Raw genomic sequence first — 26,497 nt, forward strand, 5'->3', positions numbered from 1 at the left:
TGTGCTGCCAAACAGCTTCTTGGCCTTGCTTTTGGGCCAAACAGAAGCCTGTGATCTCGAGGTCTGGACGGCACTCTCAAATCTCAGCCCCTTGGACCCCTTACAGCAGAGTCGATACATACTCAAAAAGGGCATCTCCTAAAGCTGTCGCCTCTGATCAGCCGACGTGACACGTGATGACGACACTGCATTTCCAGCTTTGTTTGTCGATACGAAAATCATCAATGCCACCTACGAAAGAACCTCTGTCACTTGGGGAGATTCTTTCGCCGTTCTAAACCCTGGCCCATCGATGTTTTCCTAGCTTGAATGGGCCCTGGCCCTCGTCTAGAGCCCGCACCGCATCCTTGCTTTTGATGTTTGTTTTGACGTCGTTTGAGAAGATGACATAAGGTTCTACGTGATGCAAGATGGCTCCGCTCCAGGTTGTTGATCTGAGATAACCCCTGACGAAACAGTCTGGAATAGCAGCCCTTGTACGTTTCGATGTTAGCCCGCTGGCTTGATCAAGTTCTCGAGCTATCAATTGCAACTGGTTTAGACTGTGCGCATAGCAGTGGCCACAAGAATCGCAAAGGGAAGTCATTCACATGAGATTGGTGGCCGCCAACGTCGGGAGTTCCCTCGAAATCCTCTACCAATCCCTCCCACCTCCTCAATAAGGAGTAATCAACTACGCAATCTCAACAACCAACAATTTGATATCACTTCTGCCTGTCGATTCTCACTTTGGTGAGTTGCTTACGATCCGCGGTCAAAGCGACGGTGGAGTGGTTGCCTTGCGGCGAAGTTTTTGCATCATATTACAGCGCCTCTCAGGGTATGACGTTTTGAGCCGCACCACCACCCCTGGGGTCTTTTCTTCCCGACAGAGCTTCTTCTTTATCCCCTGTCGACGGTAGAAGGACAAGGGATATGACACCGTGGTCTCGACTCGGTTGCTTTTACTACGTGATCTCAGCTGCCATTGCCTTGAGGGTTGCCCATCCTAGTCATGCAACCTAAGACGGGTCGTATCGAACAGAGTCAACAACGCATCGTTACCATACACAGTCATTGAACAAGATCTCGATAACATTATCTCTATTCGGATATTTGTCTTCGGGCCGTTTTACTAGGTTGGTGACGCTATAGGGTATGACAAGTCAGTGTGTAGCATCGAGATCAAGTACCATAACGGCTGTTGTCATAGGGGGTATTATAACGAAGATCTCGATGAATAGATGTAGCGAGTTTCTTGGCATCTTCATTATGCCCACAGGGACTGGCAATGCTAGAGTAACAAAACGTCAACGCCTCCTCATCAGCGTCAGGCCACGAGAGGAAATGACGACAATTGAAATTGACGAGTGAGGAAATCACGATCATGGCGTGCGATTTTGTTCGGTGATCTTATCGAGATTAATAGCTCCATGGCGAAGTATTGCTCCTCTTGGCTCAATCTATCATCCATCACATTATAACGTATTTCGTGTCTCTAACTAGATATTCGCTGAAGAGTTCACGATAGTTGGTCAAATTTGCTGGCCTAAAGGGAACTAAAGCTATGCTGCAAGACGAGCTATGCACTGCTTATCGCAGCTGCATGATTGAATCAAAAGCTGTAGGTTAAAAGTGTGTATATGGTGATGTTGTTGATAGGTGATAGATGTTATGAGTTGGAACCAAGAAGGTGGTGGGAACTTGGTACGCCTAACCTAGACCATTGATAATAGATAGCTCACTTCTGAGATTCAGAAACTGAGGTAATGGCAATCTAATAGTTCTTAGAGTTTTAAGATACATATATCTATTAAAGAAAGAGAAGAAGAAAACAGCACCATGATACAATAGCCAACACTGAATCGCGAATTGTTTTATTGCTATTCTTTGTCTGTTGATTTAAAGTTGTTGGCATGAAGTGGGCCACGATGCCAAGTTTCTCTGTTCAGCGGCAAGGGAGGGTCCTTGGCTTTGACCTTCATTGGCTTGGCTGTGCACCAGCTGTCAACCGATCCGAACTTAGAGCATGCAGGGTCTATCTAGCATTAGATCTATCTGATGAAGAACTCTTGTTCTCACTTTCTGTAATTGTCAAAGTTCTGTGAAGGTTATGGCGCTCTATACATGTTTCAATTGGTAACTACCTAGGTACTCTCACTCAAAATGATAGAAACTATGCTAATTATGTAATTACCAGAGCTTCAAAGCGACACATGTAAATTGTCTGGTTGTCATGATAATTAAACTCAATAGTTTCGGCCTCTAATAGAACCCGTCGCCGAGTTATCTAATCCACTGACAAAGCCAAAGCCACAGCGCATTTAAGTCTCCGAACCACAGGCGGCAGAGGGGAGGGCCAGCGTTAAGCAATGCGATTGGTCAGTCGTCTCCAATTATGGGCCCATCGACCGTTCCACACCAGCTATGCAACATCTGCCGCGCCCGGGGCATTTGGTCTTTTCTAATCTAAACAGGGGCAGACATAGAAATGCAATGCCCTTTCAACCTTATTGCTTTTCCACAAGGGGCTTGTGCGCGCGGTAACTGGTAATTATTGGTTTCTAATCCGCTGAGAAAGCAAGGGATGGAGGGTCCTTGGATTGCATTGTGTATATAGGTAGAGAGGTACGGCATGTTTGGAATCAAGCATCTTCACTCACATTACGACTACGTTCAAGCAGTATTACAATCGTACTACCCTGACTACTAATACTCTACGATAAGTACTCAACTATTACCGCAATGACAGACGTCAAGACCATCGTGGTCCTCGGTGCAGGCCCTGCCGCCCTTCCCGTGATCCGTCAAACAATGGTCAACCAAGTCATGAAGCGCAAAGATCTCAAGATGGTCGTGGTTTCGCCCAATACTCACTTCCACTGGCCTGTCGCCATGCCTCGTGTCGTTGTTCCCGGCCAAATACCCGACGACAAGGTTATCATCCCCTTGGAACCTACCTTCAGCACTTACCCTACCGACAAGTTTGAGTGGATTCAGGGCAAGGCTATCTCTCTTGACACCACTTCCAGCCTTGTTAGTGTTGAGCTTAACAGCAGTGCTACTGTTCGCGAGGTCAACTACCACACTCTGATTATTGCTACTGGCTCGAGAACGAGGGATGGCCTGATCTGGAAGGATATCGGTTCTACTGAGGCCACCAAGGCCAAGTTGCACGAGATCCAGGATCAGATCAGCAAGGCCAAGACTATTGTTGTTTCTGGTGGTGGTCTCACCGGCTCCGAGACTGCCGGTGAACTCGGCTTTGAGTACTCTCAGCACGGAACCAAGGAGGTCATCTTCATCTTTTCGGACGATCTTCCTCTTGCACCCCCCGCGACAGATGGAGTTCGCAAGCAGGCTGTCAAGGAGCTCAAGAAGCTCAAGGTCAAGATAATGCCCAAGACAACTGTCGTCAGTGCAACACCATCGGGATCAGATACCATCCTCGAGGTGCGCTCTGCCGACGGAACGACCAAGAAGATCACCGCAAATGCTTATCTCCCTGCTACTGGCAATATTCCCAACACCGAATTCGTTCCCAAGAACCTTCTCGGCAGCAACGGCTACGTCAAGCAGACCAACCATCTCAAAGTTGAGGGCCACAAGAACATCTTCGTAATCGGAGACGCCGGCAACCTTGAGAACTCACAGCTAGGCATGGCAGACAAACAGGCACAGCATCTTTTCAAGAACCTCCCCGCTCATCTCGATGGCGGCGAAATTCCCGTGTATACGCCTGCCGATAAGCCAATGTTTGCTGTAACCCTTGGCCGAAGCCGAGCGACTGGTCAAATGGGCACCATGAAGCTGTTTAGCATCATGATCTGGTGGATGAAGGGACGGTATCTGGGTACTGATTATGCTGATGGTTGGGCGGCTGGCAAGAGGACTATGATGACAGTTTTTGAGAAGTAGGGTTGCTGCTTGAGATGCTGAGATGTTCTAGTATTTGTTTAGTGTTGAGATTCCCCTGTGTTTTTATCTTCCTATAGATTTCTTATTTAATTAATAATAACACAAACAAAATGTAGCTCATATATGGATTGCCAGTGGTGAAGTCTATTCAGTCAACGATCGCTGAGGCTCAAAGCGCTGTCTATGGAGCCGATGTTATTCGTAGAGCAGGGTATGACAGACCTGGAGTACTCAGATAGATACAGAGGTATCGTTTTTGGCTTCCCAAAGAGAAGAAAGTACTTAGAAATATGTAACGGAATAAGTTATGTTCAGTGAGTGGTTATGTTCAGACAGGGGGCCAATGCAACCATCTTCGGCTTAAATTGCCCCGTCACACAATTCGTCAGCAGCAACAACAACATCTGAACCTCACTCACTGCTTCATCATCTCATTCGACAGAGCGATCTATCCCGTCATACTTATAGACCCAGCTCCAGTGTAAACCAATTGAACTATACGCTCATTTTCTTTATAGTCTCGGCGTTCGCTTTGATCGCCGCTCATTAATCAAGATGTCGTTCTTATTGAATATGATCTATGGCAAATTCACCACAATACCACCGCAAGAGCAAGATTGCACAGGCAAAGTAATCATCATCACTGGCGGAAACGGCGGTATTTAAATACATACGCCACTAATTACTTAGTCACTGACCATTTCCAAGGTATTGCTCTCGAGGCAGCGCGACACTTTACCCAATTCAACGCTGCCAGAGTAATCCTCGCATGTCGCAGTCTTGGAAAGGGTGAACACGCAAAGAAAGATATTGAAGAGACAACAGGAAAACAAAATGTCGTCGAGGTCTGGCATCTAGATCTTGCATCGCATGACAGTGTTCGCGAGTTTGCAGATCGGGTCAATAAGTTAGATCGAGTAGATGTCTTGATCAACAATGCAGGTCTTCTTGTCTTTAGGCGTGAGGTTATCGAGGGTCATGAGTCCATGCTGAGCATCAATGTCATCTCGACGGCCCTACTTACGCTTCTTGTTCTCCCTGCTTTAAGACAGACGTCAACCAGGTTCAACATTATCCCACATATTGTGATTGTGTCTTCTGACGCTGCATTTGAGGTGAGTCCTCCTTGAATGACTATGAGCCTGTATTGACTATACAAGGGTGGCCTTCCTGTAAAAGAGCCAAACATCATCCAAGCTCTTGATGAGCAACCAAGTGTCCTTGAACACTACAGCAAAACAAAGCTCGTTCAACTCATATTCATGACCCAGCTCGCCAAAGCTATTGAAGCATCTGGAAAAGGCTATATCATTGTCAACGGCGTGCATCCCGGCTTCTGTAGCACACCACTCTTCGATAACACTCCCTGGCCATTCAATCTTATATTCAAAGGCCTCCTTGCACTTTTTGGACGAACTCCAGAGGTGGGATCCCGTGCTTTACTGGCTGGAGCGTTTGTAGACGAAAGTTTGAACGGAAAATTTATGTCTAATGGCGCTTTTCATGAACTGCCCAAGATTATGCAGGGAGATGAAGGAGAGAAGATGTGTAGAAGGGTCTGGGAGGAGTTGGGTGGGATTTTGGAGGAGATTGAACCTGAAGTAACAAAGAAAATATAGGATCAGAATTAACCGCTGGCTGGAGGGAATCTGGGCAGCTCAATATGTGGCATATGAGCTAGGTATCTCACATAAATGAAGTGGAATGGTCCCATGAATGTGCATTCGCTTTTCGGCAGCTGTTAGGCTTCTAGGCTGCGGTACTTATAGGTAAGGTATGAAGTCAGTAGTAATGATTTAATATAAAAGACTTGTTAATACTGTGATTTCCCTTATGTTGGTAGGTTATGGCGACTGGATTTGTCCAAGTTGGTGGACCTGGGCAGTCTTATTCAACGCGGAACAAATCCGCGCTACAGTGAGTCCCCACCAAAGTCAACACCAAGGAAGGCCATCGACTCCGCGACAGCTCAAGCTTCCATTTACATCCACCAAAGTTTATGCGCCGACGCTGGGAGAGCAAATCCCCGCCACTATAATATAATTATTTTCGAATTTCTTGGTATACTGACGCCCAATTGAATAGACGGGCGCACTTTCTGAAGGATCACCTTATGGACGCGATCCAAAGCTCCTTTGTTCATCGATCCATCTCGCGACCAACCGTTTAACCATCGATTCGAATATCCATTCCATTCCCTTCGCCATGGACTCTCGCGCAGCAGCCGCAGAAGCGATGCGCTCGGCCATAGAATATTGGTCTCAATTTGTCGCACGCTCTATTTCTCAACGTCTCGATACGGAGAAGTTTGAGAATTATGTTCGACTCGTCCATGATCAACACCCTCTCCCTCCCGCCCTCGTCGCCGATTTCTTCCTTCGCCCCCAACCATCAAATGATAATAGTCTCGACCCTCGAATCCCTCCATATTTACAAGTGCTCACAAGACTCGGCTACGTCGATGCGCCATCAATACTAAAAGCGTTGTACAAATACTCGTCCTTACATGCGTATGCACAACAACCGAACGCCAATGAGGGCAAGGAAAACGAAAAGGAGAATGAAAAAGGCGATGATAAAGAGAAGGATGAAAAGAAACAGAAGATTACTCGTTGGAAGAGCTCTTACTGGGCTGAAGAGGTGCTTTTCTACGGGATTACCAAATCCGTAGTAGAAGGCAAAGCCATACGAGATTCAAAAACGGCATTGGATATGACAAGGATCATTTCCAAATTGATGGTCCTTTTCACGACTGCATTTGCGGCCGATATGATTGAGCAATTGCACACAGCCCAGGTACGGGATGAAATGGAGTCGTCGAGAGCAGCTCTGGTCGCACTCCTACTACGGATGTGCGAGAATGACATCCTCGTCGGAGCTGTGAGCAAACCAATTGCCAAAGGTAACACGATTCCGCCTCAAATCTACTCATGCTGACTAGGACAGACGTTCGGAAAGAAATGTCTGCTAGCTTGGCAAGCTTTGTGCCAACGTTACAGCTCGTGCCGCAAATAACAGACAAGCTCGAGCAGTTCCGAACGGACATCCTTGCCAGCTCTGATCCCGCCGATAAGAAGAAGCAAGCTACTAATGCTGCTATGGACGAGCTTCTTGATTCAGCTGTTGGCCTGGACAATTTTGTTGTGGCAGATATTCCAGTCAGCAACACTCGGGCAGGACTGTATATCTATCTAAACGCTGCGGTAAGTTTGATGTCTCTAGGTCAATGACTAGACTAACTTGTTAGCTTATTGCACGCCCTCTTTTGGATGACCATGCTTTGTTTTCGTACATGAGCAATAAGTATCAAGGGGACATCCAATCAAGTGCTATCGACCTAATTCTCGCATCTTTTGATATCTTGGCCAACGCGGTTTTCCGCAATGAGGGACAGAAAGACGCCCACCTTCTAAGATCATTCTTGATCAACAAAGTCCCTATACTTCTCTATCAACTGTTACCCCCTGGCTTCCCTGGCACATCGGCTGAATTCTGTATTACAGAGGCACTAAGTCACGTAGACACAAGCCTGTTTCCTACAGCATCACTCATGTTTGACGAGTCTCGAAACAATAATCCTTATACTGAAAGTATCAGAGAAGAGTTTTGCGCCGCGTGTGTGCTGCATGGTCTTGTGCAAAGAGAGCACGTGGAGAGGATTTTGGGAGAAATATCGCTTTCCTATGAACCATCTTTACAGAAGCATTCCAAAGATAAGCTTGTGCAAGACTGTTTGTCTGATACGGAAAAGATTCAGGGGCTCGTTCGGGAACTCGACAAGATGGACGGCAATGTCGGTGCAGTTTGTCAGGCACTTGTTGAGGTAAGTGACTTCATTCGTCGCCTATTTGCTTCTAACAATCATAGGTACTACGGCAATCATGCCACAATAAGGAAACAATGTCGTTGAAAGTATTATGTAGCCAACTTGCTGCAAAACCACAGTCACTAGACGTCATTCTTCTGTTTGAGAAGCTTCCGAACATCCTTGAACCCCTGTGTCAGCTTCTTGATAACTGGCGTTACGAAGATGACCAAGAAGAGTATCAGCCTGTGTACGAGGAGTTTGGTGCCGTTCTACTGCTTGTTTTGGCTTTCACCTACCGATATAACCTAAACGCAGTGGAAATTGGCATCGCCAGCCCTGACTCTTGGGTCGCTAAGATTATTGGCAGGGGACATATTGGAAGGCAATGCAATGAGCTCACTCAAAGGGAAAACGACCACCTAAACGGGTGGATCCATGGACTTTTCGATACTGAGGCCGGTGGTCTCGGTGATGAGTTGATGTCATCTTGTCCCCCGCAAGAGTTTTATCTTGTCGTGGCACCTCTATTCCAGAGCATTGTCGTTGCATACACGCATGGCTATCTCAACGACGAAAGCCTCAAAGGAGGCATAGAATGTGAGTGCCATTGCCAATAAGGTGATTAATGCTGACGAAACAGACCTGGTGGATACCTTCTTATTGCCATCTCTTGTCCCGGCGATCCGATTCCTGGCAGACTATCTCTGGATCGACCAAAAAGAACAAAAGTCCATCATCAAGATTCTGCAACTCATCCTCCTCCCAAGCTCCATCTCGGGAGAAGCAAGCTCAATGCTGTCATCCGTCAAAAATCTCATTGCAAAGCCTTTGGAGCATGCATTACGAACATACCAACGTCGGGATCCCAACAATCAAGATATTGAACCTCTTTTGCGTACTCTCAAGGATAGTATCCCCTTGTCACGTCGGACAGGAGGAACCGACCTCAATGAGCTTGAGTCTTGGACTATTACACCTCCTACTGGTCTCTCTAGTGCCATAAAACTTACTATCCAAGGTCTTGTCCACTGGAGCATTCATCCCGCTATGAACAGTATGCCGACGTCTTATACCCATCGTCAAATCTTGGCTGCTCTGAAGATAATGGGCCCCAAACGAGTATTGCACGTCATCTTGGAGGAGATTCGACAACACACAGAGGCTGGAAGTGCCAGTATTGTCTACGACGTGGCTATCGCGTTGATCTGTGCACCTGATGCTGCGAAAGATGCCCCTACAGTTGTCGATGCAAACGGAAATATGCTTCCACCGGTCCAGCGTCAGCGGAGTCTTCGTGACCTTCTCAAAGTCGAAGCTGAAGGATGTAGGAAACTCCAGAAGAAGGACCCAGCACTCGCTGAGATCGTTGTACGTCTACATCGTCGTGTCGAAGCACAGATGATCATCCCTCAGCCTCCAGGAATGCTTCAAACTGCGGAGATGTCTCTTAACCTCGATGGTGACACCGCTGCACTTGGAGATGCCATGGCTGCTGCAGCTTCAGGTGTTCAGGGTGACAATATGTCAGTTGATAACTTGACTCTTGATGTCAGTATGGGTGGTGTACCATCTGATCTGGGACTTGGATCTGCCAACGACGGAGGCAGCTTGGATCCTTCAGGGGATGCTGCCATGTTTGAAGGATTCGATACTCAGGATATGGATAACTTTGATTGGGATGACATTAGTAACTCGTTTCAGTAAGACGAGAGGCGTCTGATATCATGGGCAGGCGTATGGCACGGGTATGAATAGACGTATGTTGCTTCAATACTGGTTCAGTGACTGTTTTACCAGGTGCACAAAGTGGTTGGCCTGTCTGTTTTCAGGATAACTCGTGGTTTCGAGAACTTGGAGCTCAATAGCGCGTCCCCACCCAGCAATTGCCAAGAGACGAATCTCGATGATCACTGGTTCCGTGGTCTAGTTGGTTATGGCATCTCGTTAACACCGAGAAGGTCCCCGGTTCGATCCCGGGCGGAACCACATTTTTGCTTGTTCTATCTGTCATTTTATATCAAGCGAAAAATGAGACATTAGGAGGAGTACGGAAGTGCAAAAAGGAAGTGGATCAGCTTCGTCAATCGACCACGCCAGGAGTCGAACCTGGAATCTCTAGAGGGATCAGTTGCTGAGGACCGAAATCTAGCGCCTTAGCCATTAGGCCACGCGGCCTGATCTTGTTGATGTCTGAGTCGGTTCTGTTACGATGCTCATGGTCCACACGAGAAGGTCAGTATCCAGGAGAGAGCCAATTTGACCGTAGATACTGCTCGGGCATAACTAGAGAAAAGACACAGATGACATGGAATAAATATCTTTTCTTCCGTTCTGTTGAAGAGCAGGTTTCTCCATATCCTGTAGTTCTCTGACATTAACAGTTCTACCATCATCAGTCGTTCATATCTGCAAAGTCATGTATTCAGCCCGCTCATCGAACTATGGCTCACCACGAAATTGCTTCATAATTCCAGTAGCACTCCAAAACATAGAAATCATTGCCAAAACAACAGTCATGGGAACAGATGCGCTTTGTATGTCATCGGGATGTCTACTCATCCACCATCCCCACAACACAAAGGGGGGACCGAGAATAAGCAAGTGGTATATAATAACATGAAAGCACGAGATGCAATGCCGGGCCTCGAGCCCCCAAATAGGGATATCAATGGTTCCTGGTGAAAGTGGCGTCTTTTTCTTCGGAATTCTCTTTATGTAAGTCATTTCTTCAAACTCGTAGCAGTCGTGAAAAGGAGAGGGGTTTCGGCATTTGCCACCAGTGCAGCTGTTGAATGCAGCTTCAAAGATGTGTGGGTGAACAGGTGGTATTGACGCTTGAGGTGGCTTTGGCGTATAATCGTAGTCCAAGTCGCTAGCCTTTGGCAGGTCTTGACCACAAGCGACAACAATGTTGCGGGCAATGCTTTCGAACTAATAACTATTAATGTATATTACCAGAACATGGTCTCGATGGGTAGTGGTGGGTCAATTTGAGGCATTTGACATATGAGAGCGTAGATTTATATGCACCCACCTTAACGAAATTGCAGTGACTAAGCTGCCAGAAAGAGAACCAGGCTCTCCATCGGCCTCGCATTCTTCTATACTCAGCCTTCAGTTGTGGAAAGACGTTGCTGTCTGGTTGATGGACCGGGGTCGAAGTCACATGTAGCGTTTTAAGCCCCATGGGTACTCCAAATTGGATCCTCAGATCATCAATAGTCACAGGCGGGATGTTGTTCTGCTCTGTAGTAGCCACCCCTCGTTGGATGTGGTTATTGCCGCCCACAACATACGGTTGTTGACTGCCTTGGGATACTGGCGTCGAGATAGGCAATAGGGCTCCAGAGTTCCATTTGAACCTTGCTGTGAACCTTTGGAAGATATTTCGCCTTTTATGAGTCAATTTGTGAGGGTCTTCAGCCAATGCGGTAGGGTTCTTGGCTAATCTCTTGATGATTTGTGCTTGAGAAGGAGTAATATCGATCCAAAGCGGCTTGTTGCAAAGCTATTTTTGGTCAGGTGGTTACATAGAAAGTCTTACATGCTTTAGTAACTCACACATGCCCAGTTCATTCGCACAAAGCCCGTTTGCAAAGGTACTTCCGGCGGTTTGAGTGGCCGCCAATCCCAGGGACTGCCGGTCAGCTCTTCCACAGAAGTCTTGATTTTATCAGAAAGTGAGGCTTCAGCCGGAGTATCGATCAGTTGAATGGTATCCCAAGCAGCTAACTGCATGACTTGTCTGAGAGTGTCAGGCAATAATGAGAGTCCAAGACGGACTAAGAACGCCTGGAAAGGAGGACCTTTGATGAGAAATTCTTCTGCGACTTGGACTGCCTGGAATTCTTCAGAACCGCTCTCTATTTCTTCCCCAATACCGTCGTCGCTTTCTGTCAGCTTGATACCATCAGTCTCAGCCGCTGGCTGCTGAGGCTTCTCATCTGGTCTTGCAGACAGTTCCGTTTTTAATATCCAATTGTTGAGATAAGCTCGATCTTTTCGAAAGCTTGGGCGTATTTCTTCTTCTTCGTTGCTGTTCCCTGGAGGCGAGGATTTTGACTCGCCATAGACAGTTCTTTTTGAGATTCTAGTCCTTGAACCTCGCCCCTTGAGCATTCGAGTTGTCAAAACCTGGATTTCGATGTGCTTTTCCTCGTGATCTTTGAGTTTAAGATACAAAAGCTTGAGTGATCTTCGAATATTGCGCTCGAGCTTCTCCTTTGGCATAGGTGCTAATGACATATCAATGATAAAACGGAGATCCGGATGCCGGGAAAGCAAGTCGCCAATTTGGCGCTCGGCGGCGATGATACCTGGAGTTCGCGCAATGCTGCTGTTGTTTGACTGAATATCTTCGTCAATTGACTGAATTGAGCCAACTTCGTTAATGACCGCGCTGTTGCACATCGCACCGTCTTTAGGAGATTCAACCTCTATACCTTCTGGAAGCTCGATTGAAGTCACATCCGTAGAATTTAGACTATTAATACTCTCTGTGTTTATGTCCCGCTTGACCGAGGTTATTGTTGTGAAGCCTATCGTCCTGGAGTCGCTTCCGGGAATGAGCATCAGTATTTGTCTACTAAGCTCTGGGTAGTCTGGAAGGAAGCAACTCGAGAGGTATTTTCGAGAGCTTTCAGACACTTCCAAGTTATCCAGATCCTTTTCACAGACTCCTGCAAATACCCTGAACACAAAATCAGCATCAGATGGGCTAGAATCGGACACGTTAGGCAGTGCAAAATTGTCAGCACAGATTGCCCATAATGGAAAAGGAACCCATTCATATGTTTCGCCATCAGATTTGAGTTCTAGTAAAGCTCTGGAATCAAGGATATATGGGGCCCTCTCTAATATCATACTGAAAACACGTTCGAACATGGCCTGTTGGAAAGTCGGTACCCAATGGGCCAGCATGAGGAACTTGAACCAAATTGGAACTTTCCACGTCCTCAATTTCTTGTCCAGAAGTTCGACATGGTCTCCTGCCCTGGCCCCATTTTCAAGCATGAGAATGGATATCTCATTTATCAGATTGATGTCTATCTTGTCGAGCCTCAGGGGTGAATCGGACAATGTGTTAGGAACATAGGTATTCACAAAGGACACCCAGGGTGTCTCCCCTGCATGGTGAAACTTGTTTGGCTTATGCCCAAGAGCAAGGATTGATTTAAATAGCGATATATCAACAGAATCTGAGCTGAGATGCGCTGGATGAAGGTTATGTGGTGCTGCTCCAAGCGCAGAACAAAGAGGTGATCGGTAGTTCTGTGAATATTTGTTGTCAAAATATCCTGGATCAACCCAGAGTTTATTCGCGATGTATCTCCGTATACCAGATTCAATCACAAGATGACGGTAAATGCCTCTTGTCATAGATAAATCTGATATGTTGAATTGATTCCTCGCAGTCATAGACAGCAGACATTCTTCAATGTTGTCAAGTAGTGCCCAGGCTATGTCAACAGTATTTCCCTTTTGATTGCAACTTCTTGCATATTCCAGACACTCCCTCAAGCTGGAAACAAGGTCTTCAATATCTTTCATAGGGTCGTGTTCTTATAGCTTCTTTCGGTGCAGATGCTCTTCGTATGGATGAAGCCATCGCTTATACAGCTTCTTGAGTGGATCTGAAACCGATAGTGCAGCATCGTCGCTATATCCCAAGTCTTTGACAACATCCAGATGTTTCGTGCTTGCATACGTTTTGAAAGCCTCCTCGGATGTTGACAGCCTTTGTCATCCAGTAAACGTCGACTGGCTGGTTGAATGTGTCTTGAAAATCGGGCAAGGTACTTCCCAATCTCTTATGGAACTTTGAAAGACTATTGACATATGCTAGACTGATCGCTGCCGGCTCGGGCTGTAAGTCGACGAATTCGCCGCTCCTGAAAGATTTTCGCCTGAGCCAAGAAACTGATGCTTTGAAGACCGAGAGATCACAATCGAACCCTTTCCGAACTTTGGTAAGTAAGTAGTTATGGAACTCTTCAGAATGTATCAATTCTAAGACAGCTCGATGCACGAAGACAACTTGTCCATCGACGACTTCCAAGAGTCCTCCTCACGTCTGTATGATGTCACGATAAATCTGGTGATGTAGTTCTTTTGTCTTCTCGTCATGGGTCGATAAAAGGTCTTTTGGTGTCATAAAAGCGAACATATCATTGGCAAAGTCGAAGTTGTGAAAGTAGAGGATTTCGGCAGCGAGGTACCCTTTTGCTTCGCGAGCGATTGTCAGATACTCAGTAGCTTTTCCACAAGACTGGAAGTTCGAGTATTCTGTCACAATATTTGCTAGGCCTGGTAGGTTGTTGGGGATGTCTGTAACATTCTCTGTTCCGTTGTAGGCATCAAGCACGCGAGGCGGATGCTCAAGGAGAAAACGAGTGACCAAAACAGCCCACAGGAAGTCCCCCTGTGCTTGAGCACTGAGGGACTCAATATCAAGATCCTTGTACTTCGAACGGGCCATATAGCTTTCACATGGCTTCCCTTCAGGTGAAAAGTGATGTATCTGCTGATATCGCTTCGATTGACCTCTTCCATAGATAGTTTGGCTTCAGAGGAAATATTGAATGAACCATCAAACACAGCCAATGGTCTGCTGGAGACCATGATTTTGACATGGGGCAGAGATGATATATCTTCTATCAGTCGACACAGCTTAGCATGATTTCCTTCGTACTTATCCAGCCCATCGATACAGAAATAAATATTAACTGGAACTTTGTTCCTTATTATGGAGCTTAATATGTCTCCTAATTTGAAAGTTGCCAGCAGGGTGCTTAATGCTGAGCTAAGACTCAACGATGAATTCTTCAAGAGACTTGGCTTTGCACTGAGAATTCCAAATACGAGGGATCTCGGAAGTCCCTCAAACGATCTCTGGATTGATAGACCTGTAGCATCAAATTAGTGATTGACAATCAATAGTTCCCTATGCCCAGCCCATTTTTGCAGTAAATTTCGGGTATCCTGGTGTTCGGCAACAAATTTCATCAATGTCGATTTCCCTGAACATGATTTTCCTGTGACCCAGAAAAGGCTGTGATCTGAAGTGAGCCAGCGACGCAACGAATATTGAGTATGGATGGCGTCGTCTGTTTGTTCTTGAAAGACCCAGGAGAACGTTCCCTCGAGAGCTTTCGAGATCCTACCCTGGCGAAGTGTTCTCTCGCTATGGTTGAGGGCGCCTAACATTGAAACTGCCGTCTGTAGTTGGTGAAGGTTGGATAATATGTGTTGCAATCTGTCACAGATTTCGTCCCAAGCCTCTGTTCCGCAAGAAATTTGGCCGAGTTGAGCGTCAACAAGGCCTGTAGACTTTGGAGCTCTTCGAAAGCCTCGCACGCACCCTAGAGAAATATTGAACCGGTTTTCCATGTCTTCCAATTGGTTATGCACATGGCATGTGATGTTGCTATCAATGTTAGTATGGATTAATACAATGAACACATGTTTGACTCATTTCGCCGAGTGGCGAGTACTTGGTCGAGTGTACTCATTGACCGCGCCTTGGAGACTCCTAAGATATGGAGGCACGAACAGCTGATCAACTAAACGCAGGAACTGTCCCCCTTGCCCGTCTTGAGTCCCTCTCTCGAGATCTGTCTTGGCAGCCTTAAAAAGAGTGTTACAGTCCCTTACACACGCCCTCGCACAATTTAGTATGTCAGTAAAGTTTTCGTCATCCGATGGGGGCTTTTCTTTCTGCAAGGAAAAGAGGCCATCGATCAGCTCCGACTGGATCGCAAGGAGTTGATCGTATATATACCGCAAGGGGGGACTTCCTGGCGGAACTTGAGCTGCTGAAGAGATAGCTATGAGATTTCCGACGAGGCCAGAATAGCGGAAAATTATGCTGGATATGAGAAGAACTTGTAAAGAGCTCATTTTTGTTATGTTGTAGATGTAAACTTGGGTGTTGAGGTGAGGTTGAAGAGTGCGAACAAGTCTTTCAGCTGGAGGTTCTAGATATCCTGTTGAGCAGGCTCAGCCGTGTAAGGCGCTTTCCAATAACAGCCCACGGTTTGTTTCCATGCGGAAACAGATGCTGATAACACCTTCTGTAATTCGTCAATTACATTTCAAGGCGGCAAGCCAGCCAATGCCCCGGCGAAGTGCATTCATAAGAAATGGACAGCAGTAAATAATTCTAACTAAAATCTATACAATAGCTTTGAAGAGTTATAGCCCAATAACAATCGCAGCGGCTGTAATGAACTTGGATCCTAAAACTTACGCTCTTGTCTTGTAATAAACAGGTGTTGTACGGATACAAGAGTCAGGTTCTTTGCATCTCAGTTTGTGTGTCTTATGCCTTTGCAAGGCAATGAACGAACTGCCAAGCGACCCTGTGCCATACTGACCACTCTCATCACATTGCGCAAACTGGGAAATCAGCCTCGCTAGCAAGCTATAGAAAGTGTCGTCATTCTTCCAAAGAAGGCATTTTTGTCTGGCTTACTGCAGCGCCTGGGGCTGAGCAAGAAGACGATATCAGCTGGGTGGTTAGAAGTCGGGTGGAACGCGGTCCCGTCGCTAACGGCTCTACGGCGAACCATAAAGCTCATTGTCTCAAATATGGAGCCCTTTCCAGCTTGACGTCTTCTATTCTACGTACGAGAATGAGAGACGCTCCGTCAAGTTCTGATATAGTCAAGCTCGTGGATTAGCGATATCGGCGCTCACGGAAAATGCAAGTACAAGCCTCGTCTCATACCTACTATTGTATGTTTCACTCTACCAACTTCCAAAATTTAGGCATTAATAAAGTGCCATGAGCTCTGTTTAGCTATGTCTCCATTTAGTAAAAATATTCGAGGCTCCTAAGACTGCTCGGTTTCGGCCGAGTCAAGTGGGCTGTAAGACGCCCGACCAGGCTGCAGATGAAGATGATGGCACCACAGACACCATTTTAGTTAGCACCAACACAGCCGAGGCAGTCTTGTAAGTGAGTCTCAAACAGATATAAAGGGCAACATCACGCCTAAATTTATACGCTACTGGCTCTCAATAATCACAATCCAACCGCAATGTCTCCTAAAGATCTTCTTACCAAATACTTCCCAAGACGGAAGAAGCAAAGAGGCACTGAAAAGTCAAAGCCAACACCTGACGAAGCTCTACCAAAACGCGCTTATACAGCTCCAGCACCTACACAGAAAACATCTACAAACAAGGCGGGCTCTGCTGGGCCTCCATGGGGAAGATACCATGTCCCAGCTACCACTGATGGTGGAAATTATCCCGTTGGAAACATGTATGGAGGAGTCTCGGATGACACAGTTGGCAACAGTCACGGTCATGGGCACAGGGATAGAGGGCATTGGGGATGGGGGGGAGTAGAAGATGGATCAGGCAGCGGCGGTCACAGCTATGGGGGCCATGGAGGCAGCAGCAGCGGAGGAGGATGCAGTGATTCGGGCGGAGGAAGCGGAGGAGGAGATAGTGGTGGAAGTAGTGGTGGTGGAGGAGACGGAGGAGGTGGAGGAGGTGATTAGGCTGCCTACTTTGTACTCTTTTCTAATTTGTTATGGTGTTTGTGAGAGCATGGAGTTTTGTTCGTTGGTAGTTGGTTGTTGGTTGTTAGCATCATGGAGCGTTGGCATAGGATTTAAATGAAGAGTGGATCGATCCAGTAATCTTGACATCCGACCAACAATGCATTGACCTCACATATAAGAGATCTCGTTCTCAACATAATTCCCTCTTTTTTCTTCAGTGTCAGCCGTCCTCCTTATTCCTTAATTACTCGTAACCATGCGATTCCCAATCTTCACGTCCATAGTCTTCACTTTCGCAACTCACTCAGCTACCGCTCTCAAGCCATGGAACAGCACGATTCCTGAATCCATTGATGAAGAATGTCGCCAAGCTCTAACGTCAGACATTGACTGCCCTTTCTTCCTCGGTCGAGGTTCGATAGAGAAGGGACATTATTTGAAGGACCCAGTAGCAGCAGCAGCATACTGTTCATCGTCATGCCGCTCTTCTCTTAGGCAATACTTTTTCAATTATTCGAGGGCGTGCTACAAATCAGACCTTCCTGAAGGTCTTCCAGGGCCGGACGAAACAGTAGATTACGTGATGTCGATCTTCGGGACACAGGAGTATCTTTGTGTTGCCGACGAGTCAGTGGCCAGCTTATCCCAACAATCAACCATGTGCTCATCAAGCTGACTTTCTTGCAGGGACGGGCTTTGTCTCAGAGCATTTTACAAAAAGGAGCGGGATTTTTGTTCGGAATGCGGACTCAAGCTGGCGGGTATAAGCGCCATACTCAACCTTAAGAAGCCATTAAACATCGACTCGGATAAGTTCATGTGTTTGCAAAAGAATTGTGCAAAGGATGAAAATGGTTTCTTGGCCAAAGATGATGGAAAAGCAAAGTTGGAGAAATTCTTCAAAGAATTAATGGATTAATATTCTAGAGGCATCCAATCTCTACGGCTCACGAATGTTGCACCTCATTTTCTCGTTTTGTTTGAGTGGATGGGATGTTAGAGATTGCCAATTGAGGTAATCAATCTATACTGTACTTATTCCCGATTGGCGGCGTCACATTCTCAAGCCCTTCACACCGTGGAAGTACCTGCTCATTCACTCCAACTCTTGGCGCAATGAAGCTTCGAACGGCCCATTTCAAGGATGAAAATGCACAAAATTGTAGCATAAGTTGAACCAGTTCGTCATCAAACGCGCCTGAGCCTTGTTCCTCTTCATTGATGAGACCAAAAAAAGAAAAAAGAAGCAAAGAGTTGTGCAAGGTTTGTCGACGTTTCATTCGACTTACACCGAACATCCTCATACGTCATTGGCCAATCCCCCACATTTAGCGTATCAAAGTAACTTTCCAGCCAAAACGCGACGCGTCCATCTGATTTCACCTATTCAACAGCTGCGATAGCTTCAAAAGAAAATGGCATCCGTGCATACTGGCGGCCCATCAGGCTCCGGCGCCGGCGCTGGCTCCCATCATCATGCCGACAACGACAACCAAAGCGTTGCCAGCGACTTAAGCACATTGGACTTCAAGAGGGGGGACTTCTCGATTGATCTCTTGAATCTCCTTGAGGCTATCAACTCCGAGGGAAGTTTTGCATTCAATGCAAAATTGGATATACCTTCTAGTTTCGACATCTCTGTGAATGATGTTGGGGCTATCTCCCTGCCGCTTGGTGAAGCTCAAGCGCGTCAAATTATCAAACAGGCACGCCAGGCACCTTATGGTAAAGGAAGCGAGACCATTGTCGACACTGCAGTGCGAAATACATGGGAACTAGACCCAACACAATTCACAATTAATTGGTTGAGATGGCCCGCCCTTCTCCAACAAGTGTGCCAGATGGTAACTGAGAAGATGGGAATCAATACGCCTATTCGTGCCGAGCTCTACAAAATGCTGCTTTACGAGTAAGGTGCCATGTTCAAGGCACACACTGAGTTTGTCTCTATGCTTCCATGGTTACAGAACCAACTAATAATGTCATCAGCACCGAAAAGATCCCAGGCATGTTTGGTACACTCGTCGTCAATCTGCCATCACCGCACACTGGTGGCGATGTGGTTCTCAAGCACTGTGGTGAGAAGGTCAAGTACAGCTCCTCCAAGCAAGAGGCTTCCTGTGCTGCCTGGTACTCGGATGTGCATCACGAGGTCCTACCCGTCACCTCGGGCTATCGCTGGGTTTTGACCTACAACCTTGCTATTGATCAGTCTTTGCCGCGTCCATCTGCTGCTCTCAAGCGATCTGAGCTCCGGCCACTCCGCCATTGCATCAGACGATGGCTTGCACGCGATCCATCGTCCCGGAAGAACCCATTTATATATCATATATTGGACCACGAATATACTGAAGACAGTATTTCTTTCCGGGCACTGAAAGGACCAGACATAGCCAGGGTCACAGCTCTTCGACAAGCCTGTAAAGGACTACCTGTCACAATCTTTCTCACATTACTCGAGAGGGAGGACAGAGGTAATGTGGAATTCGATCCCTCAGACCTACAGTACAACTATCGTGGTGCCATGGGGGAGTACGATGACGAGTATGACGGAGGATACCATTGCCTCGAGGAGGTTCTCGAATCAGAATACAGGCTCATGACGGTTAGAGATTTACAGGGTAAAATTGTTGCTGGGCAGATGGCCATTGACGAGGAGAATATCACCGACCCTGATGTATTCAGTGATATGTGTCCTGTTAAGGAAGATTACGAAGGATACATGGGTAACTATGTATACATCCAAATTGGATCTTTGCCAACCTCCTTTTACTAACTTGTGTGATCCAGGGTCCCCAGGCAACTCAATGGTATCGTCTAGGAGTATGTATCGTTCTTTACTCTACTTTCGTCGCCCAGTATTTCTAATTACTCGAACAGGCTGTGGCTCTCGTTCCTCACGAGTCGCTTGTCGATTTCTTCACTCAGTCTGACTCTTCTTATTATGGTGCAACACACCAGAAATTTCCTCAAGCGCCGATTAACTACCTGGCCCAGCAATGTTTACAGAAAAATGTGCAAGAACACATGCTTACTGCACTGCTGGATCTTGTTGAGCCAGGGCTGCTTCACATGGAGAGCGGAGAGACTGAGTTGGAGGACGAGTCTGTGTTGTCAAATGTCGTCAATGCCGCCCTATTGCATCGGCAGTATCAGCTCGTCAATGAAGTTATCGCGAAGCTGTTCAAAATCTTGCCATCAAACGTGTTTACTGCGCTTAGGCAGTGGATGGTCAAGTCTGACGGGGAAGAAAAGGCTATGGAGAGGTTCAGCAAGGTCAAAGGAGGGTATGTTTTCATCAACGCATTATTTGATCCCTTGTTAACGTATAATAGGCTATCCCTTGCTTTGACTAAGCCTTATAATCTAAGACTCAAGTTTCAGGCTATCTCTCACTTGGTTCCTCTACCTCGTGACTTGGCCGCCGATGCTCTCCCAACGCCTGCGCCCATCATGAACTGGACTCGTGAAATGTTGCACACCTCTGTTAAAGGTGAAGGCCCTAGGGATGTCACGAGACATGATGGATCCTCTATAGTTTCTATGTCGCTATACTTCGACGACCCCATCCTGTTCCTGACGGAGCGGTGAGTTCTTTCAACCCCGTGATTGGACCTATGATGCTGACGAACGCAAAGTGTTGTGCCCATTTTTGAGAAGAGGCTTGCGGCCCCTGCATTTCGTTTTAGGGTTTTATCTCAATTAATGAACTTGAGCACCAACGGCAAGCTTCCTCGTGAAGAAGGGATAGGCCTCTATCGAACTATGGCACGGCTTTTGATCACTTCACAGAACTTTACTTTGCTGCGGGATGAAAAATCTGTTGAAGAGGAGGCAAAGAGAACCCGAGTCTCCTGGGTCACTATACAGCCCCAACCCAAACGTGATACAGGGGCTGCAATCTCCTGTGAGATCTTGAAGGACTTCTTCTCCAAGCTTTGCAAAGTCAGCACAGAGTTGGATGATCTCAAGAATCAATTCTTGACCAAAGTCACATTACAGGCCAGCAAGCTCCCAGAATTGGAGCTCTACCGGCTCTGGCTGCCTTTCCTGCGTTCAGTCATTCCGCTTTTTCATGAAAATTCGATACCCCTTAGCACACAGTCATGTCAGAAGTTCTTCTCAGCTGTTGTCAAGGCCGTACTTGATGTTTGCCTTGGTCCGCAGCCTGCTAGACCTACAGACTGGTCCCTCTCCAGCGTACCGTGTAACTGCGGAGACTGCGAGCGGGTGAACGATTTTCTCAACCACCCAACACAAATGACTGGGAGGTTCTCGATGAACAAAAGCCGGCGTCAGCATATCCACCGACAAGTGGACAGCGCAGGTATAGGGTGCAAACACGAAACACAACGGAATACAAACCCCAATACGTTGGTCATAACCAAGAAAACTCGGCCCCTGGACGTGGAGCGGCAGCACTGGCAGAAAGTAAGAGTCTATCTTGTTGAAAAGTTCAGCCAATTCAAAGGGAGCGAGCTCAAGACGCTGCTCGGCTCGGACTTCGAAAAGATTGAGAAACTCTGCACTGGGGAGACTAGTCAGGCAAGTTTGTCTCGCCGACCAGCCGCGGGAGAAAAGCGCAGAATTGAGCAGGCAGCGGAGGTGATTGACTTGACAAGTGACTAGTTAATGGTCTACTCACTGCTTCTGCTTGTGGTAAAGTCGTGATCAACTCTTTATTTTCGGCTTCTCAAGTATATGCGACTACAAACGTGGGTGATACGGGTCGTGTCTGCTTTCCCACATAAGAAATGAAGATAGGAGGCCAACCTGGTATTCACGAGTGAGTGATATACAATTCATTGCTTGTATTTGCGTTTGGCAACGCGGGTGCAATCTCTCATTGTAACAGCTTGCCTGACTAGAGGATGGAGGCTAAACAAGCATGGTCACTTGAAAAAGAAAGCATGACATTGGGCGTACAGGTATCAGAAGCACGGAGGATTATGCAAGTCTGGCAATATGTTTTCAAGCTACAGGTGTTCCAAATAAGAACTACCATGTGAGGCAGTTAGATACAGGATAACGCCATCTACACACTTTTGTTTGTGTCATGATGGTAGCGGATACCTTTCGAGTAGTGTCACTAAGGTTGGTTGTAATGGTTCAGAAGATCGATATAGCCTATTTAATGGGAAGAGTGTAAGAGGTTCCAACATTGGAAGTTTGTTTATGGTTCAACAATGATGAAAGGTATACTTTGAGCCTGTAGTGACACCGCAATCTGCAAACTTAGGTACATGCGCAACATATAATAAACTGACTGAGGTGCATATCGTTCGGGACCTGGTCAAATGCCATCAACTTATCGAACCAACCTCGGTTGACTATGACAACACAGTTCTTATCTTTGAGACTACAGATGTCAGAGGTTCAGTGAAGCTATCTACAAAGTACCAGATGAAAATTCTTGGCTAGAGTTAGGCAACCTTCAGTCCCCTCCGGAAGTGTCCATGATATGAAGTCAAATAAGTAACTGGATGGTTTCTGTCTATCAAAATAATGTCGATAATTAACAACGATGCTGTCAGAGTCACTCAAGCGGAGTCTTCTGTACATCGTGAAAGATCCTAAGAAGCTTCTCCAAGACATCGCGTCGTGGCTTATAACCAAGATGTTTTCCCTCCCCTCGATCACCGTCTGTTGTTACGAGATTTACAAACTCATCTGCCGTACTAACTTCGGACCGCCCGAGGTGCTGAATCGTGGTTACCAATGTTCTGGCTGCAGTCATCTCCAGGCCCTTGAGTCTATTAGTACCGCCGGTCGTGGCTGCGATGATCTTATTCGGAGTTGTAAGCACGTTGAATGCCAATCGTCGCAACATCTCGTCAGATGACAAGTACTCTGGCGTATTAGAGATGCTTGAGACATGTCCCGTTTCGTCCAAAGGAGGTCCGGACTCTGCAGCTTGGCTAGCAAATTCGAATGTTACTAGGAGTCTTCGGTGAAGGGGAATCTCAAAGTCGATCAGTATCCCCTCTGCTTCCATCACAGAGCGGAAAACTGAGATTAACTTTTGTATTTTCGAGGACTCAGTGCTGTGAGCAAATATCATTAGATCAATGTTCGACAGTATAGCATTATTCTGAAGCGCGGAAGAGCCATAGATAATGGCTACAAAGTCATTGTTGTCGAATAAATCATAGAGCTTTTGAGTGAGCTTTCTTTCAGCTCTTTTTAGACGATTTGTTGACGAGCCGGCAGTGTCTCCCATACATATGTACTGGCGATCTGTGAGAAGAAACAGTCCCAAGTATTCGATTCTGTCCAGCAAGCCTCTCACATTATCCATGGTTGACTTGGGGTTCCCATTCAAGGTACGTAGAACAAAGACCGTCTTGCCAGGTTCGATGAAACTACCATGCGGGCAATTTTGAAGAGGGAACCCATAGATATAGTAGACACGTTCTCGGTGGATTATATCTTGGATGTGGAGATTCAGCTGGTTGACTTTCTCCAAATCTGCGTCTGAGAGACGAATGTTGTGTTCAAGACAATATCGCTGCACACTTGCGGGGACGTATATAAACATGCAGGAGTTGATGTCGGTTCCGCCCAAAAGTACGAGGCTTGGTCGGTGCTGAACCTCCAACTGGATCGCGTTTGTGAGTTCTAGTCTGTCATCAATCATCCGGCCCATGCTTTTCTTTCCATGCCTCTTTATCGAGGACCAAATCTTCAATGAGTTAAAAGCTCTAGATCCAGCGAAAGGGCCAGCCGCTCCAAATGACCACTGCGCGTTGGAGGTTAAGTCTGAGTCGGTCGACAGGGAGGCTTGGGTACTGGGCTCGCGAAACAGGACCAAAGAGCAGTCATAGGGAATGGGCATTGCTTGCTGGGGGTCAACTGCGATCGAGTCTGCTTTTTCGATGCCTCGCAGCTTATGGTGATGTCGTTCTGAAAAGGCAAGTTGGCTGCCGTGACAGGCGTCAACATGGAACCAGATATCTTTCTCTTGGAGGATCTGCGATAGACCATGTAAATCGTCGATCCTCAAGTACGTTGGATCACCTGCATATGCAGCACAGGCCATGACGGTGCTCTCCATATTCTCTTCTTGGTCAATAATCCTTTTTAAAGCTTCTTGATCCATATGAAACTCGGCATCAACAGGAACAGGTATGATGTTCTTCTCTCCGAGTGATATCATCACCACGGCTGAGCGTATTGAGTGATTCTCTGCCATATCTGGTACTAACACACGGATCTTGCTCGGCAGCACTGGGATGCCAGTCCAGCGTGATCCGGGGAAACACTTTTCTCTCGCAGCCAAAAGCCCAACAGTATTTGAAAGACACCCCCCAGGCGTAAAGACTCCGCCGACGTCCATGGCTTTGGTGTAGGATTCAGGTACAGGATAGCCAAGTGCCTCACGTAACCAGTGTATGACTTCCATCTCAACAAAGGTCGCTTTTGGTGGGCAAGTCTCTGGGTTCGTCATATTTTGGTTCAGAAGTGGTATCAAGAGGGCTGCTCCAACTGCAGCAGGGCACGCAGTAACATCAGGAAATCCCAAAAAGGCTGGAGACCTCGATTTAGTACTCTTCGCAGTGATAGACATAAATTCATGGATATGTTGTTCGTCTGTGAGGCCGGACTCTGGCATGGAGTCGAAGCTGACTTGGCGTGGCACAAAGCTTTAGGCTTCTGGATGATTGGGTTTCTCGGTCTTGAAAAGGACGCCCTGTCGAGCGACCTCGTAAAAAAACCGTTTGGTACTGCCCTCACTTTCATCTCCGGTGATTCTAGAGCGTTCACCGAAAGGTGGGGGAGTATGACTTGTCAAGCTAGGCAAGTGAGTGGAAAACAAAGCTGATAACAAGAAGTTTGAACAGGGGGGTGAGTAGACCGTCGAGAGTTTGAGTGGTATTCTGCAGTGTTTTATACACGGCCTCTGGCTTTGGTTCGTAGGGGAAGCAGCGTGATCATCGGCTATTGCAAGCAAAGTCCATGGTAAGACAAGAGACATCTGCACCTGGTTGAGGCTCAACATCAAAGGGAGCAAATTGAGCCAAGTTTGTAAAAGAGTCATCTTTAACTGCCAACTTACACAACACGAGGGAGAACAAGACAACGTGTAACTGGTGTAGGGTTTGTCATAAGGCATTCATGGTTTTATCTTTTGCTTCTATGAACCATGACTTTGTCCTACAGCTTGTTTGGCTTTGTACTAGGCTGGCGATTCTATGAAGTCGTGATGAGGCTTCGTTGTGCTTGACTCAGCATATGACCAAAGATAGTTGGAAAGTCCGAGCTCCTCTAACTCTTTTTTGTATGGGGTGAAGATAGGAGGTGGTCATAGAATCTGCTGACTTCAAGCTTGTGGAACATAACATTTGCTTTGGTTCACATATGATAAACTATAGCATGACATTGCCAAAGTGGCTTCACACACTTAATGTAGCCACAGCCTGTAAGAGCATAATCCATATTCATAAGATCAATACGTATTCAAAAGATGCAAAGTGAGGCTCTGCCACTGAGAGACTCATTGTAGATTACATAGAAAAGTTGATAAGTCCTAGTTAGCCTCTCTGTGTTATCAGAAATAAGAAAACCGATCTCTAGTGCGTGCGGCAAGATCAGTTGATGAACAATACTGTGTGCTCGGATAGTCTCATGTCAGTGTGACTGGCAATGCAGTGTCTTCAATGACAGCGCTTAGACAGAAAAGCAAACATGCGATTAGCCCACAAACTCGTGTTCCTCACCTAAGACAGCAAACAAACTATATTAGAATAAACACAAAGTCATGTTTGTATATCTTGAGCTGGAGTGCCTTATGATAAGTCAAGCCTGTACACCAGATACAGAGACAATATTAGGACGTCTTGATCGTCGGAACACGGCAGATGAAAACAACGACTATGGGACCAAGGGCTTCCTCCGATTGGCGAATCGTATGTTGCCTCTTGTCGCGACTAGGCTAGTTAAAGTAGGTATCGCAAATCATACAGGGTTGATTCATATCTAAGCGCCTGGACCTAAAGTATCTTTCCAGGGCCTTTACTTAATAAGTACCTACGGAGTACCACGCCGCAGCATTCATTTCATTCCTTCTGTTGGGCGGCAGTTGGTTTCTGAATTTCACTCGCTTTCTTCCTTCTTCATGTTTCTTTTCCCATTTTCTACCTACCTATTGATGACTTCATTAATTACCTAGACTTTGGCCTCTGGCTGCCTAACAATACCTACTGTATAGACTAATCACCTAAGGACAGGCTCCTTGACACTCTCTTTATCTGGATACAGGCTCATCGCACTCACCATTCGC

At 46.6% G+C, this 26,497-nt stretch overlaps 6 protein-coding genes across 6 annotated transcripts; 4 read left to right on the top strand and 2 right to left on the bottom strand.

Annotated features, from left to right (window-relative positions):
- Positions 1–2,724: 2,724 nt before the first annotated feature.
- FSUBG_5608 (apoptosis-inducing factor 2) lies at positions 2,725–3,897 on the top strand (the record flags this gene model as incomplete). Its single annotated transcript, XM_036683723.1, has 1 exon — positions 2,725–3,897. One exon carries the CDS (start codon positions 2,725–2,727, stop codon positions 3,895–3,897), a length of 1,173 nt encoding a protein of 390 aa, XP_036538834.1.
- A 555-nt stretch (positions 3,898–4,452) lies between these two features.
- FSUBG_5609 (mediator of RNA polymerase II transcription subunit 5) lies at positions 4,453–9,409 on the top strand (the record flags this gene model as incomplete). The annotated part of the gene is made up of 8 exons (XM_036683724.1): positions 4,453–4,555; positions 4,606–5,012; positions 5,058–5,498; positions 5,983–6,799; positions 6,844–7,100; positions 7,145–7,720; positions 7,843–8,302; positions 8,346–9,409. The coding sequence occupies 8 exons, from the start codon at positions 4,453–4,455 to the stop codon at positions 9,407–9,409; spliced, it is 4,125 nt and encodes a 1,374-aa protein (XP_036538835.1).
- Positions 9,410–10,144: 735 nt separating this feature from the next.
- Positions 10,145–14,183, bottom strand: FSUBG_5610 (uncharacterized protein; the record flags this gene model as incomplete). Its single annotated transcript, XM_036683726.1, has 5 exons — positions 10,145–10,636; positions 10,740–11,213; positions 11,267–12,976; positions 13,413–13,669; positions 13,793–14,183. 5 exons carry the CDS (start codon positions 14,181–14,183, stop codon positions 10,145–10,147), a joined length of 3,324 nt encoding a protein of 1,107 aa, XP_036538836.1.
- A 2,563-nt stretch (positions 14,184–16,746) lies between these two features.
- Positions 16,747–17,214, top strand: FSUBG_5611 (uncharacterized protein; the record flags this gene model as incomplete). The annotated part of the gene is made up of 1 exon (XM_036683727.1): positions 16,747–17,214. The coding sequence occupies one exon, from the start codon at positions 16,747–16,749 to the stop codon at positions 17,212–17,214; it is 468 nt and encodes a 155-aa protein (XP_036538837.1).
- Positions 17,215–18,632: 1,418 nt separating this feature from the next.
- On the top strand, positions 18,633–21,846 carry FSUBG_5612 (2OG-Fe(II) oxygenase superfamily; the record flags this gene model as incomplete). Its single annotated transcript, XM_036683728.1, has 6 exons — positions 18,633–19,126; positions 19,207–19,951; positions 20,008–20,040; positions 20,098–20,504; positions 20,553–20,804; positions 20,856–21,846. The coding sequence occupies 6 exons, from the start codon at positions 18,633–18,635 to the stop codon at positions 21,844–21,846; spliced, it is 2,922 nt and encodes a 973-aa protein (XP_036538838.1).
- Positions 21,847–22,753: 907 nt separating this feature from the next.
- FSUBG_5613 (glutamic acid decarboxylase) lies at positions 22,754–24,829 on the bottom strand (the record flags this gene model as incomplete). The annotated part of the gene is made up of 1 exon (XM_036683729.1): positions 22,754–24,829. One exon carries the CDS (start codon positions 24,827–24,829, stop codon positions 22,754–22,756), a length of 2,076 nt encoding a protein of 691 aa, XP_036538839.1.
- Between the last annotated feature and the right edge of the window lie 1,668 nt (positions 24,830–26,497).

This window comes from Fusarium subglutinans, assembly GCF_013396075.1.
Source record: "Fusarium subglutinans strain NRRL 66333 chromosome Unknown NRRL66333_c0000056, whole genome shotgun sequence".
NCBI lineage: Eukaryota > Fungi > Ascomycota > Sordariomycetes > Hypocreales > Nectriaceae > Fusarium > Fusarium subglutinans.